The 17764-nt window shown below is 43.4% G+C and overlaps 1 protein-coding gene across 3 annotated transcripts in view; it reads right to left on the bottom strand.

Annotated features, from left to right (window-relative positions):
- Positions 1-17764, bottom strand: part of VPS13D (vacuolar protein sorting 13 homolog D) — a 245173-nt gene that overhangs the window by 83056 nt on the left and 144353 nt on the right. For all 3 annotated transcript variants that reach the window (XM_040987935.1, XM_040987936.1, XM_040987937.1), the window contains exons 62-64: positions 16743-16891; positions 6705-6839; positions 5105-5272 (exon numbers count right to left, since the gene is read on the bottom strand). In XM_040987935.1, the coding sequence (XP_040843869.1) occupies positions 5105-5272; positions 6705-6839; positions 16743-16891 (452 nt within the window). The remainder of the gene's footprint in view (positions 1-5104; positions 5273-6704; positions 6840-16742; positions 16892-17764) is intronic.

The raw sequence follows: 17764 nt of genomic DNA, 5'->3' as shown, positions 1-17764 counted from the left end.
CTTTGGAATCAGATGAACATGAATGCAAATCCACCTCAGTTGCTTGTAACTGTGTGACCTTGAAAATGTCATTAACTTCTTTCAGTGTGTGTCCTGTTTTGTAGAATAGAGACTAAAATACACAAGACTATAAACTACATCAGGCCTGACAAAACAGATGGTGATCAGTACACACACCAACAGGAAGCACAGTGTCTGACCCCACTCCTAGGCTTGTCCTGTGAACAGTATTTTCACCAAGAAATAAACAAAATTATTAAATGTTTTCCCAATTCTTAAGAAACAAAACTGCCTGAAGACAATAAAACAATGGCTAAAACAACTCCGAGGACATGTGCTAGCTAAATACCAATAAAAAAACTCCACACCTTCTTGACTAAAATGTAGGTTGCAGAATTTGAGCTGGTAATTAAGACTTCGTATAAATACAAATACCACAAAGCAAAAGAGAAGGACATAAACCTATACTATACAATTACAAAGGTTGTCAGCAAATAATGAATAAGAAATTTTAATTCCTGTCGACAACTGACCATGAAGAAACAGTCCAAAGCAGTGGACATTATTAAAATATCTGTATTCACAAACAGAACTGAAACACACCAGGATCAAAAAGGTACCCAGGATCAAAAGCATCCTATATGGGTGTGATCAAGGCACAGGGAAGGCTGCGCAGGAGGACAGACTAGAGCAGAGGTTCCATCAGTGGCCATCAAAGAGCTCCTCTCCTCTGCTGAAGGAAATCAAGTATGCTGTTTGGCCCTCTTCCCTTAGGAAGACCAGATCACAGCTGTGCAGAAAACAGTGCACATCTACAGGGAGAGGAGAGAGAACAGAATCACGTGTTCTGTTGTTAGCATCTGAGAGTTTTTTTCAATTTAAAAAGTTTCATTTTTGTGAATATGTCATACAATAAGCATAGATATCAGCAGTTGGAGTCTGCATAAGCAAGGAAGTTTGCTCAACAGGCTCTCTCCACAGTCTGTCAACTTTTAAAGAGGTTTGCAATTTGTGCTGCATAGAGAAACTGCTCTGACATGAATCTGAAACTGAAACTTGTCCTTGTTTTAAAGAAATTACAGTCCTATAAAGGATTCCAGAAGTTACTGTCTTCTTTTGGCTTCAGAAATGGCATCAGATCTTTGAGGTTCCCACAAGTTCCCACAGGAGAGTCATGGGATGCACGCTGACCAAGTGGCAGCTAGCTCCTAAGTCAGACCACCCTAGAGTTGGAACACATAAGTGGATTCTGGGAGGCTCGGGGATAACAAGCAAAGGCAAAGAGAAAAAGAGGCTTCAAAAGACTACAGGCTGTTTCCTAATTACACTCCCTTAAGTTAATATTAAATAAATAACAGTTCACAATGAAACAAGAAATTTCAAAAGTGGACACATTATAGACCTGAAACTTAAAATGTGCTGTGAAAAAGTTAGAACATCAATCCACAGATGACTATGATCTTCCGGTCTACTGCCTTCTGATGTGAGAAGGAATTCTTCAGCTTCTCACTATATTTTCAAATACCTCACGTCTTCTGCTTCTCACATCAGTGGGTTGGTGGGAACTACTGGGACTCACCTTTCCATGGATGTAAAAACAAAACAAGACCAAGACAGAAACAGACCAAGGTCTTCTCTATCTGTAAAGATGGTTTGTGATCATTTAGAGCCAAAAATTCAATAATCCAATCAATAGACTCTCACTCCAAGAAAATACACATATGGGCCACATTTACAACTAATCTCAGAGGTTTATGGAGTCTCCCCACTGTACTCAAAACCCATGGAACAGGGCTCATGCCCTTCGGTGTTGGGTAGCTGGCTGGGGCTTTTCACATCACTGGGACTCAGGCGCTTTTGAAAGCAACACTTCTCTCAGGCCAGCAGTTGACTACTGTGGTCATTTGCACTTCCTTAAACTTCACTTTTGTGCACAGAGAAGCAAACAAAACATTCCCCTAAAGCAACATTAAAGGTTTGATTTCAACCCATAAAACTTCAAGAAAATGGAAAAGGTTAGCCCAACCACACAGAAGAATCACAGATGATGTTCTTAGTGGGAAGACTGCTCTTTGAGATCTACCAATTCCATAGGAAGCGGCAATTTTAAGTTCCCTTGCTTTACCACCTTAGAGAGTATACAGATTAATTTTATTCTTTACTTTATGACACAGTTTAATAGGCATTGGGGTTTCCCCTCTGCCTCTCCAATTCCCCACTGTTCTCCTCTCCAGTCTTTCAATAGGTGTCTTTCAAGTACCTTCAGAAGTCCATCATACTGCCATTGAGGAGTCTAAAGTTCTCTGTATCAAATAAATCATACAACTGGTCAGAATGATATTCTGCCAGCCCTTCCTTTAGACCAGAGATGGTCTCCCCAAGAAACTGTTGAATTGATCTGGACAATAAGATGCTGGACTCTATGCATGGTGCATGCTTGCAATGAAAGAAACAAGACTGGATTTGAACTGTTATACTGCAATAAAGTGGAGAGCACGGGAGGGATTGGAGGAACCTCAAAGCCTATGGAATGATGTCATAAAATGAAATGCAATAAAAAAAACTGGGCCCTGCACTGTGGCCTAGCGGCTAAAGTCCTCGCCTTGAATGTGCCGGGATCCCATATGGGCGCCAGTTCTAATCCCAGCAGCTCCACTTCCCATCCAGCTCCCTGCTTGTGGCCTGGGAAAGCAGTTGAGGACAGCCCAAAGCCTTGGGACCCTGCACCCGTGTGCAATACCCGGAAGAAGTTCCTGGATCCTGGCTTCAGAACGGCGCAGCACTGGCCGTTGCGGTCACTTGGGGAGTGAATCATCAGATGGAAGATCTTCCTCTCTGTCTCTCTTCCTTTCTGTATATCTGACTTTCCAATAAATAAATAAATCTTAAAAAAAAAAAACAAATTGCAACACACACACACACAAACAATCCCTCTCTCAGCAGCCTCTAAATCCAACACTGATTAGCTTAATCAAGGCAATACAAAGCCGCATGTAGAAGGACTCCACCAGTACCAAAGCCAGGTTCTCATCTGAGATGACTCAAGGTCTAGACAGCAACGTTTTTAGGCCAATGCAAAGACAACCTAAGGCATGATATTCCAGCACGCATGGTCACTGTCACCAAGGCCTCCCAGAAGTGGGAGTGAGGGAAGGTGAGCGCATCAGGAAGGGCCTAGCCCTGTTTTCCTGCACAAGTTCTACTCTTAGGCCGAGCCTCCGGCTTCAAAACATCCCCAGAGGAAATGAACCAGGAAACAGGGGACTTCCACAGGAAGGCAAGGCCAACCCTCTCACCAGTAGAGGGAGACATGGAAGGAACCCATGAGAGGTCTCTGCCAGCTGAGAAATAAAACGTTACTCCAAGTGGGGTTTCAGCTTTGTCATTATTCTCCAGAGGAATCCCAGCAGCCAAAGAGCCCTCAGCGGGGCGGGCGATCTCACCTCAGGGCCCAAGCTGCTCCCTCCCCTCCCCCACCAGTGACTGCAAAACTGCTGGCTTTCATTTCAAGGACCCTAACAGTCTTAAGACAAGTACTACCAAGCTGTGACCCATGTTTCTGTTCAGTCTTTATTCTGCAATATTTTTATGTCTTGTCTCATTTTCTTCTTACAATAAGGCTGTAAAGTGGGCCCATTTCTATTCTATATTGAGGGAGGCCTATGCATAAAGAACAGGTATATTTTCATTTCTCAAATTACAGTAAGATCAGCAGTACAAAAACAAAGAAACATACAACCAAAGAGACTTTCCTTTGTTAGCTCGAATTTAATAAAGCTTTGAAGATTCGCTGGGCACAGACAGCTACGATATCTGATTGTATTTGTACCAACAGCAGTGGCAACAGCAGCAAGGAGTCCCTACCACCTGTGTGACTGATGCCTTTTGTGGTACCAGGGGGTAAGGGGAAGGTAAAAACAAGTAACAGCAGAAATGTGTGCAATCATTCAGACTTGTAAGCAGTCTGTTTCCAAACTGTGATTATAAAAGTTTCTTTCATTTCTATTCTTTCATATAATCTCTAAAACTGAGTTTTGCCCATTTCAAAAAAAGACTAATCTTTTTATTTCTTTGAAAGGGAGAATGAGACTAGGAGAGGTGGAGGGAGAGAGACTGTACATCCAATGATTTAATTCCCAACGGCCCCAATTGCTGGGGTGTGCCAGGCTGAAGGTGGGAACCTGCAGTTTCTCCCACATCTCAAATATGGCCAGAGGGACCCAAACACTTGGCCCTTCTTTCCACAGCTTTTGCAGCACATCTTCAGGGAGTTGGATAGGAAGTGAAGCAGCTGGGCATCAAACTAGCATTCATATGCAGGTATATCACAGGTAGCAACTTAACCCGCTATGCTACACTGCTGGCTCCAGTTTAGCTAATTTCAAGCCAAACAGAACATTCTTGGTCTATTTGCAGAAATTGATCTGACAAGAGAACTATCATCACTAGAAGACCAGTTGGAAAAAGGAATAAATCCCCAGCTTCCATGACTTCTCAGTAATGCACGTACATGCTGTTGCCAGCCCACTCTCAGGATAATGCCCACAGAGCAACCTCCACACAAGGCTCTTCTGGGTAAAGCCAAAGCCTAGACCGTCACATGGCAGGCACCTCCACCTACTGTCACCTCTTCCAGCTCACATGGAAAATCAGGTCCTACTGGAAAATAAATAGCAGACCAACCAAATGTCTGCAAATGAGATGCATGCTGTTGCAGTCAGAGGAGTTAAGGAATGGTGATCCCCGAGAAGGCTGCATTTCCGTTTGTACTACTGGGAGATTTAAAGCTGGAGAAGGACAATGAGGCAGTTTCATGGTTTAGTAAGGGAGTTCACTTTGGTGGATCTACAGAAGACGCAATGAAGTTCAAGGGAGGCCACTGCAGCGACCAGGGTGGAACAAGCAGAGCTGGAACAGAAGTGACAGAAACGGGAAGAGATGTCTAGCAGGGCATTTGTATCCCTGGTGACAGATTTCTGCATGCAAGAGAACAGCAAACAAAGGCCATGACAGCCACTTCTTCAGGTCCAGGGACTGCCCGATCAGGGTGATGCAGCAGCTTCATGAGGTCAATTCTAAGGGAACTTCACTGTAGAGTACTTACCTTGGCCGCAGAGTTGGACACTCCGTGGGTAACATTTCTGATAAGGCCTCCAACATTTCCATACTTTATCAGCCCAGTAACTCCTTCAGAAACATCATTCAAAAGTCCCATGGGATTGCCAAGGAAATCCACTGATCCCAGGATGCGAGCTGCCTGGCTGAGAAGTTCCTGAAAAATGGAGACGGGAGAGGAAAATCCAATCAGTACCCATTTGTGTTTGTAGCTTCCTGTAAGTTACAGAGGGCTGGGGGACACCTTCCATCTGCTGCTTCACTCCACAAATGGCAGCTATAGCTGAGGCTAGGCCAGGCCAAAGTCAGGACCTAAAGGCTTCTTCTGGGTCTCCCACATGGGCAAAGCAGTCCAAGAGGTTGGGCCATCCTCTGCTGCTTTCTCAAGCACATTAGAACAGAGTTAGAAGGGAAATAGAGCAGCTGGGATCTGAACTTGTGCTCGGATGTGATGCTGACCCTGAAGGCATCAGCTTGGTTCACTATACCACAGCACCAGCCCCAGAGCATGCAACACCCTCCACAACCTTCCCAGGTGCATTAGCAGGGAGCTGGATCAGAAGTGGACAGCTGGGATCTAGGATGCCAATGCTGCAGGACGTGGCTTAATATGTCACAAAGCTGGTCTTAACAGCTGCCTTTTAAACTTTATCAACTGCAAAACAATTTCCTGCCCTTTCTGGGCCCTCCCTTTCTAAACTTTGCTTAGTAAACATATCCTAGAGCTTGTCTTCAATGCCCTTAGAAATACTTCTCAGAGCCAATTAAAAGAATGGACACAGCTATAAAACAGGAGAGATTTTTTATGGGTATTTAACAGTACAGACATCACTCTCCTCATCACTCCACAAAAAGGGTTAGTCAGGAGCAGGAAGTTTTGAAAAGAAAGGGAGGGAGGGAGACCAGGGAGAGAGGGAGATTCACAGCTCCCCTCAGAGGGCTGGTCAAGCCACCTGTCACTTTTCCTGCAGCCCAACAGCTTGATTCCAGCCACCCAGGGCAGCGCTCCATTGGCAGCTCAAAGGACACATCAGCAGCTGAGACAAAAAAGGATGAAAATGAGGAGGAAAGAAGAGGAAATAAGAATAGAACACATTTTAATTCTGAAGGCTAGTATATATTTGCTATGGCATCACCTAGCTATGAGTAGAATATGCTGCAGTGCATACTTCGTCTTTACAATCTGAATAACAAATGCAAGATGGAAAATGTCCAACCTGATTGCAAAAATTCAAGTTCAATTCAAGAGCAGGATCTCTCTGGATCTAAGAATGCTGGAGTAGATGTTGAAAGCAGGCTCAGCAAGTGAGTGGTTCACAATGTTTTGTGTTGTTATTAAAGAACTATGACCAACCTGGCAGAATACCCTGAGGACAGCTCTGAGGAACATACTAGCAGCTTGAGTCAAGTGCACTCTCCCAGTTTTCACAGTCGGCACTGGCTTCCGAGGAAGGTCACTAACCTCTGACAGCAGTACTAGAACGCTCAACGGGGCTCTAAATGGTCAAGTCTTAACAACCAACATTCCCCAACAACTAAAGCCATCATTCTGCTCTGCATCAGCTCCTGAGCACTTCTCCGAAGCTCACCTCCTGAAAGTGTTTGAGAACATCATTGATGATGAACTCCTTTGTCTCGTAGGGATGGACCCGAGTGAATGGATCCAGGTTAATCACAGCATCTTCAAACCGAATCAATGGAAATCCCAAGGTGCTTTTCAGGGCCTAGGGAGGGAAGAAAGAAAACAACATTTTTTAGCCAACGTGATGCTCTTCCATGGCACTGTGACTCTGGATTCCATTATGTTTTAGGTTAAGTTTCCAATTAGAGTCAAACTTTTAATATTTATAAATAAATATTGTCCCTATAATTACAAAAGTAAAATATTAGGAATATGCACCCAAAGTCACAGACATCACATAGAAAAAAATAAAACAATTTCATGGCATAATTTCATTTGATTTGCTTTACATCTGTTTGTCATGTTTATTATCGTCTCTAAAAGATTTCTTTGCTTATTTGAAAGCTTATTTACAGCGAGAAACAGGGAGGTCTTCCACCTGCTGGTCCACTCTCTAAACAACCACAATGGCGAGAGCCAGACTAGGTCGGAACGAGGAGTTCCATCTAGATTTCCCACATGGATGGCAGGAGCCCAAGCATACGGGCCATCTTTCACTGCTTTCCTAAACACACTAGCAGACAGCTGGAATGGTGCCCATATGGGATGCCATGCCACAACATCGGCCCCATCACGTTTTCCTTTTTGACTAAGAGATACCACATATACAGATAAGTGCACAAACCAAAGGTTCAGCTTCTTGCGTTTCCCCAGTGTGGCCACAGCTTAGCAATCACCAGTGCATAGATTGCAGCTCTGTCTCACAGGCAATCCTCTCCCCACATGCAGTTACCACCCACTCCGTTTTCCTTACAGTCTCATAACTTTCATGCCAGCAGACTAGTTTTCTTGCCTTGAATGTTATATCAATAATCAATGTACACTTTGTAGTTTCTTACAGCCAACATCACTATATGACATGCACTGGGTTACTGTGTATAACTCATTTTCATTTGGCCCTCCCAAAGAAGGCATAATATAGTTAACCACTACCACTAATGAAAAGTTGGGCTATTTCAAATTGTTAAAATTGATAATGCTTCTATGAACATGTTAAGAGTGTCTTCTGGGGCACATTTATATGCATTTTTCTTGGACATACCCTTGGGGATAGAATTAACAGGGTCATAAAGACACCACATGTTCAACTTCAGCCATTTACTGCCAGTCTAATAAGGTGGCTGAACCTGTATACTCTCCCTTCAGCTGTCTATACATCTTCCTGTTATCCTACATTCTTATCAACATTGGTACAGACTGAAATTAAAAAGTAGGTATTCCGATGCGTGCCTAACAGTACTCCACTGTGGTTTTAATGTTCATTTTTCTGTTGACAAATGAGATTAAGTCCCTTTTAACATGCTGGGCATGTAGATACTTTGGGGTGTGTGACGTGCCAATTCAAGCCTTTTTGCTTGTTTTTGTGTTTTTTTCCTTATTGTTTCAGAAGAGTTTTCTCTCATAATGTACATATGTCCTCTGTTGAATATCTTCTGTCATTCATGATTTGTCTTACTACTCTTTAAATGATATCTTATTATACATTATTAGTTTTAAGGAAAGTCACTGTATCAATCATTTCCTTTATGGGAAGATTTTTCTGTGTCCTGGTTAAGAAATTGGTACCTATAAGATCATGAAAATATTTCCATATACTTACTTAACAGAAATCATACTTTTTTCTTCATACTTTAATTTATAATCTACTTAGACTTCATATTTATGAACCATGTGAAGAAACCAATGCTCATGAATACTAATCAATCTACTAGATTAAAATTTATTGAAAGACTGTCCTTTTCCTTCTGTAGTACAATGTAAACTTCATCAGAGGTCATTAACTGTTTCTGTTGATTCTTGATTTGCCTTTCCATTTCATTTTGCTTTTCCTCTTACCAATAATACACTGTCTTAATTATTGTTATTTTGTAGTAATTCTTCATAACTACTAGTGTAAATCCTCCAAAAATTCCTTGTATTTTTTTTAAAAAGATTTATTTTTATTGGAAAGGCAGATTTTACAGAGAGAAAAGAAGAGATAGAGCAAAGGTCTTGCAACTGTTGGTTAACACCCCAAATGGTCACAGGGCCAGAGCCGAGCTGATGTGAATCCGGAAGCCAGGAGCTTCTTTCAGGTCTCCCACATGGGTTCAGAGTCCCAAGGACTCAAACCATCCTCTGCTGACTTCCCAGGCCACAAACAGAGAACTGAATCAGAAGTGGAATAGCTGGGACAAAAGCAGTGTGCCCACAGGGGATGCCAGTGCCACAGGGCAGAGGATTGGCATGTTACATTCAGCACCGACCTCTCTTGTTTACATTATTGAATTGGAAATCATTTTTTAAAAGTCCTATCAACTGCCAAACACACACACAAAACTGCTGGAATTCTTTATCAAGAATGGACTGAACCTATAGTCAATTTAGAGAATGCACAGTTTATAATACTGAATTTTCTTGTGTATTAACATGGTTTAATTCCTTCACCTATTCATATTTCTTATTTCCCTCAACAATATTTAGTTGTTCTCTATAGCTTTTGTTTTCTGTACTCCTGAATTAAAAGTGGTCACAATTTGTTATATCCTATACCATGAAGTGAGCTTGTTTCCTTTTCACCTGGATCTTTACCAATCTTATAATTTGCTTTAGCTAGTAGAACACAAGAAAAGCTACATCATACAACTGCCAAATCTAAAGTTCAAGAGATCTTGAAGCTTCTGCTGTATTCCTGTTGACACTTCCTACCATGTCAAGATGCTGGGAAGCACTGTAGTGTAATGGATATAACTACTGCCTGAAACTCTGGCATCCCATATGGCTGCTGGTTCACATCTCAGCTGCTCCAATTTGGATCCAGCTCCCTTCTAATGGCCTGGGAAGGTAGAGGAAGACGACCCAAGTGCTTGAGTGCCTGCCATGCTTATGGGAAGTCCATGGAGTTCTAGGCTCCTGGCTTTCGCCTGGCCCAGCCTTGCGGATTGTGGCTATTTGGAAGTGAACCAGCAGATGAAGACCCACTCTCTCTGTCACTTCCTCTAACTCTTTCAAATAAATAATTCAGTGTTAAATCTTTGGTGTACTAGCTAGGATCTCCAGCACAGCAGTGAACAAAAGTGCTAAAAATGGGCATCCTTCCTTCCCCTATCTCAAGAGAAATTTCTTCACCGGTCATCATTGAGTATCATGTTCCTCCTGTTTTTCTTCTGCTGTATCCCCCCTGATTAAGGCAGCTTCTTTTCTATTTTTAGCCTGCCAAATTTTATTATAATTGGATGTTGAATCTTTTCAATGAATTTTGTGTATTTATTGAGATACAACAATCCCTTTTTCCTTTTTCATATTGTTAATCAAGTCAATTACTCAAATGTATTTCAAGTGTTAAATTAAACTTCCATCTTGGAATGCCCCAACTCTGGCTATGACACTTTGTTATAGATTTCTGTAATGATTTCCTAATATTTTGTTCAGGTTTCATTTTTTAGTACCATGAAAAAGTACTGGTCTATAAATTTAACATTATTTGGTTATTTTGAATGAGTTTTCTAGCAAACTTCTTGAATACATCCAGTTATTTAAAATTATGAGTGAACATGCCAACATCTCATTTGTCAGTAAGTTTGTTTCTAATGTCTGTCTTTCTTTTGATCCTTTCATAGTAGGTGTATTCATTGGTGATTCAAAGCAATGCTTGCATAGAAACTTACACTGATGAGTCTTCTGATTCTGGTAAGGCAATTAGATCAAGAAGTACAACTTAGTTCAACTGAAGTTTGGATTTTCTGTAAGATGGGTTGGAATTTCGATAAGTCTTAGTCTACTCTAGTTACTAGAAGGCCTGATACAGTTTTTGCTATCTCAACTAAAAACCAGAGTCATCCATACTCTTTAAATCTCCTGTGCATCAGGAGCCCCTGGCTGGTCTTGGCCACATTTTGTGAAGCTTCCCTCAGAGCAGGCCATTTGGAAATTGGAAACTCTTTCAAGAATAGAAGCTCAGATCATTAAAATCTGTTGTGCCCACCCTTTCCTTCCATGTGGGTCCTTCAAATACCACCTTTCCAACTTAACAATAAAGTCTGATTTTTGCCTTCCTGGCCCCAGGAAACTACCAAAAACTTTTTTTTGAATTTTCTGCCTTTTGGTAGCTAGTTTTTGTTTTCCTCTTTGCCTTCACTTTCTCTCCATACCAACTAATCTATAAAAGTCTCAAGAACAAAAGGAACATAAATTTTGGGCTCACCAAGTCTCTCCTCTCACAAAATCTGTACCCTCAAATCTTGCCTGTCTTAGTAGATTTCCAATAGCTTCAAAAAGACCCCCTCCCCCCCCGCCTATCTAACTTTCCTGAAGTTCTCATCTGGTTTGAGTCCATTATAAGCCAGTTAACAACCTCTGCATAGGGATCTATTTTTGGATTTTGTCTTCATTATAGACTAAAATTTCAGGAGAATTTTTTAAAAAGATTTCCTTACTTTTATTGCAAAGTCAGATATACAGAGAGGAAGAGAGAGAGGAACATCTGTCCAATGATTCACTCTCCAAGTGACCGCAATGGCCGGTGCTGTGCCAATCTGAAACCAGGAGCCAAGAACCTCCTCCAGGTCTCCCACATGGGTGCAAGATCCCAAGACTTTGGGCCGTCCTTGACTGCTTTCCCAGGCCACAAGCAGGGAGCTGGATGGGAAGCAGGGATGCGGGGATTAGATTCAACGCAACGCCAATATGGGATCCTGATGTGCATGCAAGGTGAGAACTTTAGCCACCAGGCTACTGTGCCAGCCACCTCATTTATTGTTCATCTCTGTGTGAGTGTTTGTATGTATGAGAGAGACAGAGACAGAGAGACAGAGAGAGGCAGAATCTTCTGTCCAATGACTCACTCCCTACATGGCCACAACAGCCAGAGTTGGGCTGATCTGAAACCAGGAGCCAGGACGGATCTTCCACATGGGATCAGGGGCCCAAGAACTTGAGCCATCTTCTGTTGCCTTCCCAGGTACATCAGCAAGGAGCTGAATCAGAAGTGGAGCAGCTGGGACTCAAAATGGTGCCCATTTGGGATGCTACTGCCACAGTTGTTAGCTTTACCCACTATGGCACAAATGAAAAATTTTTTTAAACTGAAGAGCAAGAAAAGACAAATGACAAACTGAAGAAAATATATTTGCAGCAACTTTGATCAAAGAGAAAACTTTCATAAAGATCTTCTAAAATCAGATGAGATAAAAGACCAACAACCTGCTTGAAAAACAGGCAATTGACATGACAAGAGGATTCATAGACCACAGTAGGAAAGACAGTAGAAAAAAAGCAAACTCTGGAGAATGAGAAAGGACATGCCCAGAACAAAAAGGTCACCAGCATCCAATCCGGCAGAGGACCGCGTAGACAAGGGAAAAAAAAACATTACTGGGCCTGCTGCCTCTGGAAGTCACCAACAACCTTTCAATAAACTAACCATTTCAGAGACTTGAACATTCTTGAAATAAATACATTAGCACACTGCATCTTTTCCCTTCTTCTCTCGCAAAGAGGTAAGAAAATGGCCCAAAGCCACGCAGCCACCCACATGGAGACCTGGGTCTGAACATGCTCGTTTTCCCCAGAGGACCAGCCTCCCGGGCGCAAAGCAAGGAAGGCAGTGATGACTCCAGTTCTCCATCCTTGTGATGAGCGGTGTTGGGCTCAGCAAACAGTCCTCGCCTTCCTCATTTCACTGACAGGGAAACACAAGCTCAGAAGCTGAGCTGCTCTTCTCACAGCCACACTGGAAACGTGGGCAAGGCAGAGGGCAAGCCGGGGACTGACAATCCGCTCAGCACTCTGTTTTGCCAAAACAACTCTGAGAATGACTTTCTTCTCAAAGAAGAGGAAATGAGATCAAAACAAAGGCTTAAGGTGAAAAGCTTTTTTTAACCCAGCTTCCTCATTGCAACTAAACACTGAAGAGCCACGCATGGCAGCCCAGACCATGGTACTTCTACTTAGTTGTCAAAATCCACCTGATAAACACAACCCTCTGTTCAGAGGGCTGAGATGCTTTGTCTGACAGGAAAACACTGACCCTGAACAGAAACCATCTTAACCTAGTGGCTGGCTGCCTAGGGCCTCCCACGCCCTAGAGGCCGCGCCCCACCTGTTGGACTCAGCACTCTACCACCTTCAGGTGGCCAGGCTCGGCTCAGCAAGAGAGCAGCAGGGCAAGCCAACAAGATTCCTTCTCGAAATAACAAAATGACGAATCAAATTCAGTAGTGTACAGGGCTGATGCTTATTTACTTAAGTAGCAACAGTTTCCTGTTCTAAATGAATTCTGAAGAAAGCAACCCTAAGATCCTAATACAAAATAGCAAACTGTTCCTACCTCCCCAGACAAAAACTGCCAACTTCTCCCAGAAACTTTGCAGAGTTGAAAGAAGAAATACCTGTCTATGTGCCACAGGTCTTAGATCACAAGCCATTCCCTGGACCACGTCCTCTCCTTTCTTGGTTTTCCTGCACTAAACACAGCAGTCTGGAATTCATTCTTTAAAGGTTTATTTATGGTACATAGAGACTGTTTATGTGAAGCGGGGTATTTGCCTATTTCCCTCGTGGGACAGTGTTTAAAAACAGGGATATTTCCCTCTCTGGCACTTTGTGAAACACAATTAACAATACTGGATCTTTTTTCCTTTTAACAAATCTGGTTTTTATTTAAGGAGGGGAGGGAAAAAGTAAAGGGTCTGAAGTTTCCCAACAAATTATTTCAAGCCTTTCAGAAGACAGTTTTAGGCTTTTTAAATAGTGTCTTTGTTTGAAATCCCCCTAACCCCCACCCTCCTCTCACTCTCTGACCATTAAAATGTGGGTTTTCTTCCAAACTAGATTGCTCAATTAAAGCCCTTCTTTTATAATGCCCCAATGCTCTAAATGGGAAAAGGACTGCTGTAGGCCACCTTGGGAAATCTTTTAAAGGCTCCTGGCCTCTTTTGATCTTTTAAAAAACCCCAAACACACAGGAACTACCTGGCATTAGACAGACTTGCCCCTCTGCAAGGCGCACACTTGGGAGGCTACCGGAGTGGCAGCAAGGGAAGGCCGCTGTCTGGGCAGCATTGCTCGGAGTGGGTCTCGCCCACCCCTGCCAGCACAGGCAAAGGAGGCCGCCGAGATAGCAGATGTGAAACTGCTTTGAGGCCTTCTGCACAGGCACTGCTATCTGGCAACAATGTGCCCTCAGTGTAAACCTGAAGAGACTTCCCTCCGAGACTTCTGACAGCCGCACTTCTGGCAGGAGTCAGGAGAACCAAGGTAATTATTCCTTCAGTCCCAGAGACACTTTACCTTTTAATCAGCCTCCTGTGATCCCTGAGCGGGGACAGGCCTCCACTTTCCAGGCACAGACGTTCAGCTATTAGCTTTTCATCTGAAGAGCATATTGCCCTTTCTAAGAGCTACTAATAAAGGGATATTACTCTGTTAGAAAACTCTTTGAATAAGTGACATTATTTTATGAGTCCCAGGCTCCACTCAGTGCAGTAAAACGGTGACTTCGACAAGCTGAGAATTTAACTCTGCAGTCCCAATCCCCAGCGCCCTGCTGGAAGCATTGACTCCCGGCACTGAGCGTGCCCTCACACCTCACAACACGCTGCTTCATTTAATTTGTTCAACAATGATTTGAGAAATGCCTTGAAAACATTCCTCCCATATGACTGGGTGGAACATTTAACTGCAAGATGCCAGGCAGTGGATGCGCAGTGCATGCCCCAGCAGTAACACCAGGGAGGCAGGGGGCGGGAGCTGCTTTAGCTGCAGAAAATCATCGTGCTTTTGTCCGTCTGGGCAAGTTTTCTGCAGGGAGCAATTCAGAAGAAGCAAGAAGGTGTCTGTGTTTCTTAGATGATATTAGAAACAAGGAGTCTTCAACTTGCAGGAAATGCTTACCACTGGCTTGCTGGGCGAGGGCCAAGTGTTCTGGGGGAATACACACTTTATCAAACAAACCCATTCCGAAGGGTCACAGAAGTCAAGTGGATACTTGTGGATATTAACAAGATAGCGGTTTTCCCATGGTTTTCCCCTCACTCCCATGCTAATTATAACTATTTTCAATCTCCTGGGAAACATGAAATTAAAGCAAATTAAGCAGGCAGTGCAGTAAGTGGAGCGGGGCATCCAGCCCTGTTCTCAGGGTGGCTGCAGGGGTGGCCACATTGCTCTCCCCACATGGCCTGACTGGTCATGCCAGATGCTCAGTCCCATTTTGCCATCTCAATGAGGCAGTCGCCCTTGCCCCATCCTGATCCAAATGTGATCTGAGGCTCACCAGACTACTGTCTCATTACCTAGAAGTCTATTTTAGAAATTGAGAGTTGGCAGACCACGGGCCACATGAGGCCCACACGTGTGTTTTGTTAGGCCCACAAGATTTAACAGAAAACAAGAAACTTAAATTTGTTGCCAACGTTTAAAAACCAGGAGATTCCTCATAAAAACCCAGATTTCCGGCTTCTCTTTAAAAATCCAAAGATCTGGGAACCCTGGGTTTGCATTCCGTCCCAACAATTGGCCCTTTTAGCAGCAAAGCATACACCCGCACACCCTGGCCCTGCTGCACTGCTGGCGCAGCTCCGGTGGGCATCTGAATTTATGACTCCAGATTTAATACTTATTTGTTCATGTTCAGGAAGACAGGCCATCTTGCAGCATCTCAGAGGAGGTTGCATGGCATGGTGGGAAATAAGCCTGGGGTTATGGGAAAAAAGAGGGCCTCGCAACCACCTTCAGACACAACAGAGAAAAGATCATTGGCCAGTGGGTGCAAGCCGCAGGGTGTGGACTCGAGCCCAAACTCAGCAACGCCCTCCTAATAACCACCGGCTTCCCTTGTGCACATGTCACTCCCTACCCCGCTCCAAGAGAAACACTTTGAGCTTCAGCTTCCCTGCCTACCAAGCAAGGCCACCATTCCTTGTGTTTTGGGGGCAGCACAGGATAGCAACAGATAAATAATAAAAAAAAACTACAGAGTTGGATTCAGATAGGCTTGGGGTTGAATCTGTCTCTCTGTTCCTTAAAATCCACCTTATTGTTAAAGCAAAGATGACGTGGAGGCGGTATTTATCAAGTGCATGTCATGACAGTCAGCAGCCGGGGGCCAGCACCGGGGCTCGAAAAGCTTATTCTCCACCTTCAAGCTCCAGCAGCCCATACGCATGCCACCTCTACTCCTGGCTGCTCCATTTCCAATCTAGTGCCCTACTTATGGCCTTGAAAAATAGCAGAGGATAGCCCAAGTCCTTGGGACCCTACACCCATGTAGGAGACCTAGGAGAAGCTCCTGCCTCCTAGCTTTGCGCTGACTCAGCTCTGGCAACTGTAGTCATTTGAGGAGTGAACCAGTAGATGTAACATCTTTCTCTCTCTCTCTCTCCTTCTCTCTTCCAATCTGCCTTTCCAATAAGAATAAATATTAGAAAAAAAAAAAAGAAAAGAAAAAAAGGACGATCTGCAGGAACATGCCATCCTGACCAAGTGCCAAGTGGGTGTATCCCAGCACATGGGCAACTTAACTTAGCCTCTTCCCTGAGGGGGACAAACATTCCTAGTGACAATTACTTCAACAGAGGAGGCAGAGCAAATGAGAAGCTAAGCAGGTTGCGACGCAAAAAGAAGAAATAACCTTGGGTTTGGTCTGGCCCTGGAGACTGGAGCACCCTGGGGAGCCACACCTTCAGCCTTGCCGAGAGCCAGGAGCACAGCGAGGGCAGCAGTTTTATGTAACTGCCTGTGTTTACTCTCCAGAGTGACCGCCTTGATCTTTTGCAAAATCATATGCAAATATCAAATAAAAGGACAGAAATACACAGGAGTCTGTTATCCCCCTAAAAAAAGGAAACCTGTAAAAATAGCTTCTATGAATGCTGATGCTGGACAGAACATGCGAATTGCAAACATACTCGCTCTTTCCCAAGTAAATATCATTTGTAAAAACTTGCCCAGACATCAGTCAGCTCACCTTCAGATCCAACGGCAGCTTGCTGGAGGTGAACACACTCAGCTTGATCTGCGGAATGCTGATCTTGAGATTTTCAAAGTAGTAGCGAACTGGCGTCCCTCCTTGCTCCACGGTCTTTTCATGGAGGTTTTCATCATACTTTTCCACCTCTGAGAAAAAGGCAGATTTTTTTAAAGCAAGAAAAAAAAGTTCCTTGGATTTATAATTCAAATGCATGTAGAGAAAAAGTAAAACTGTTTCTCTAATTTGGTTTTAGAGTTCAGGAACGTGTGCAGCATCCCAGGCATTTGTGTTACTTATACAAAAAATACACCAGCTTAATTGTCAACTTTGTGACTCTGTACCAACAGGCCAGTGGCATCCTGAATAACACAGGTGGGAAAGCCTAAAGTCACAGTTTTAAAAACTGTTGTCTGTCTAGAAACTATTACTGTTATTTTTATCAAAGACTCAAATTAACTGAATTTATTTCTTAAGATGATATCCAACTAAGGATGTGAAATCCAGCATGTCAATCATAATGAATCATATCACCAATTAAATAATGAATCTGAGTAAAATATGATACTTGAAAAAGAACAAGACTACAGATCACAAAGATCTGACTCCACTACGAACAGCACCTGCTCTCCCAAATGGGCGCATCCACTTCCATGGCGTCAAAAGGTATATTTTAACCTACTATCCTGTGAAGTAAAAAGGAGGGACATAGGCTAAAAAACAGTGATTGGGACCACACCCACTGCGGTAGCATGTTTTTCCTTGGCTTCACATGCCTGAAAGAAAAAGCCAGACAAGGGCCAGTGTGGTGATGCAACATATTAATCCTCTGCCTGCCAGTGCCAGCAACCCATATGGACACAAGTTTGTGTTCCGGCTACTCTACTTCTGATCCAGTTCCCTACCAGTGGTCTGGGAGAGCAGTGAAGGAAGGCTTGAGTCCTTGGGACCCTACAGCCATGTGGGAGACCCAGAAGATCCTGCTGGCTCCTGGCTTTGTGTCAGCTCAGTTATGGCCACTG

This window comes from Ochotona curzoniae, unplaced genomic scaffold, assembly GCF_017591425.1.
Source record: "Ochotona curzoniae isolate NIBS_2020 unplaced genomic scaffold, NIBS_Ocur_1.0 contig_4792, whole genome shotgun sequence".
Classification (NCBI taxonomy): Eukaryota; Metazoa; Chordata; class Mammalia; order Lagomorpha; family Ochotonidae; genus Ochotona; species Ochotona curzoniae.
The sequence above is the reverse complement of the archived record's forward strand: the minus strand, read 5'-3'. Positions and strand labels throughout refer to the sequence as shown.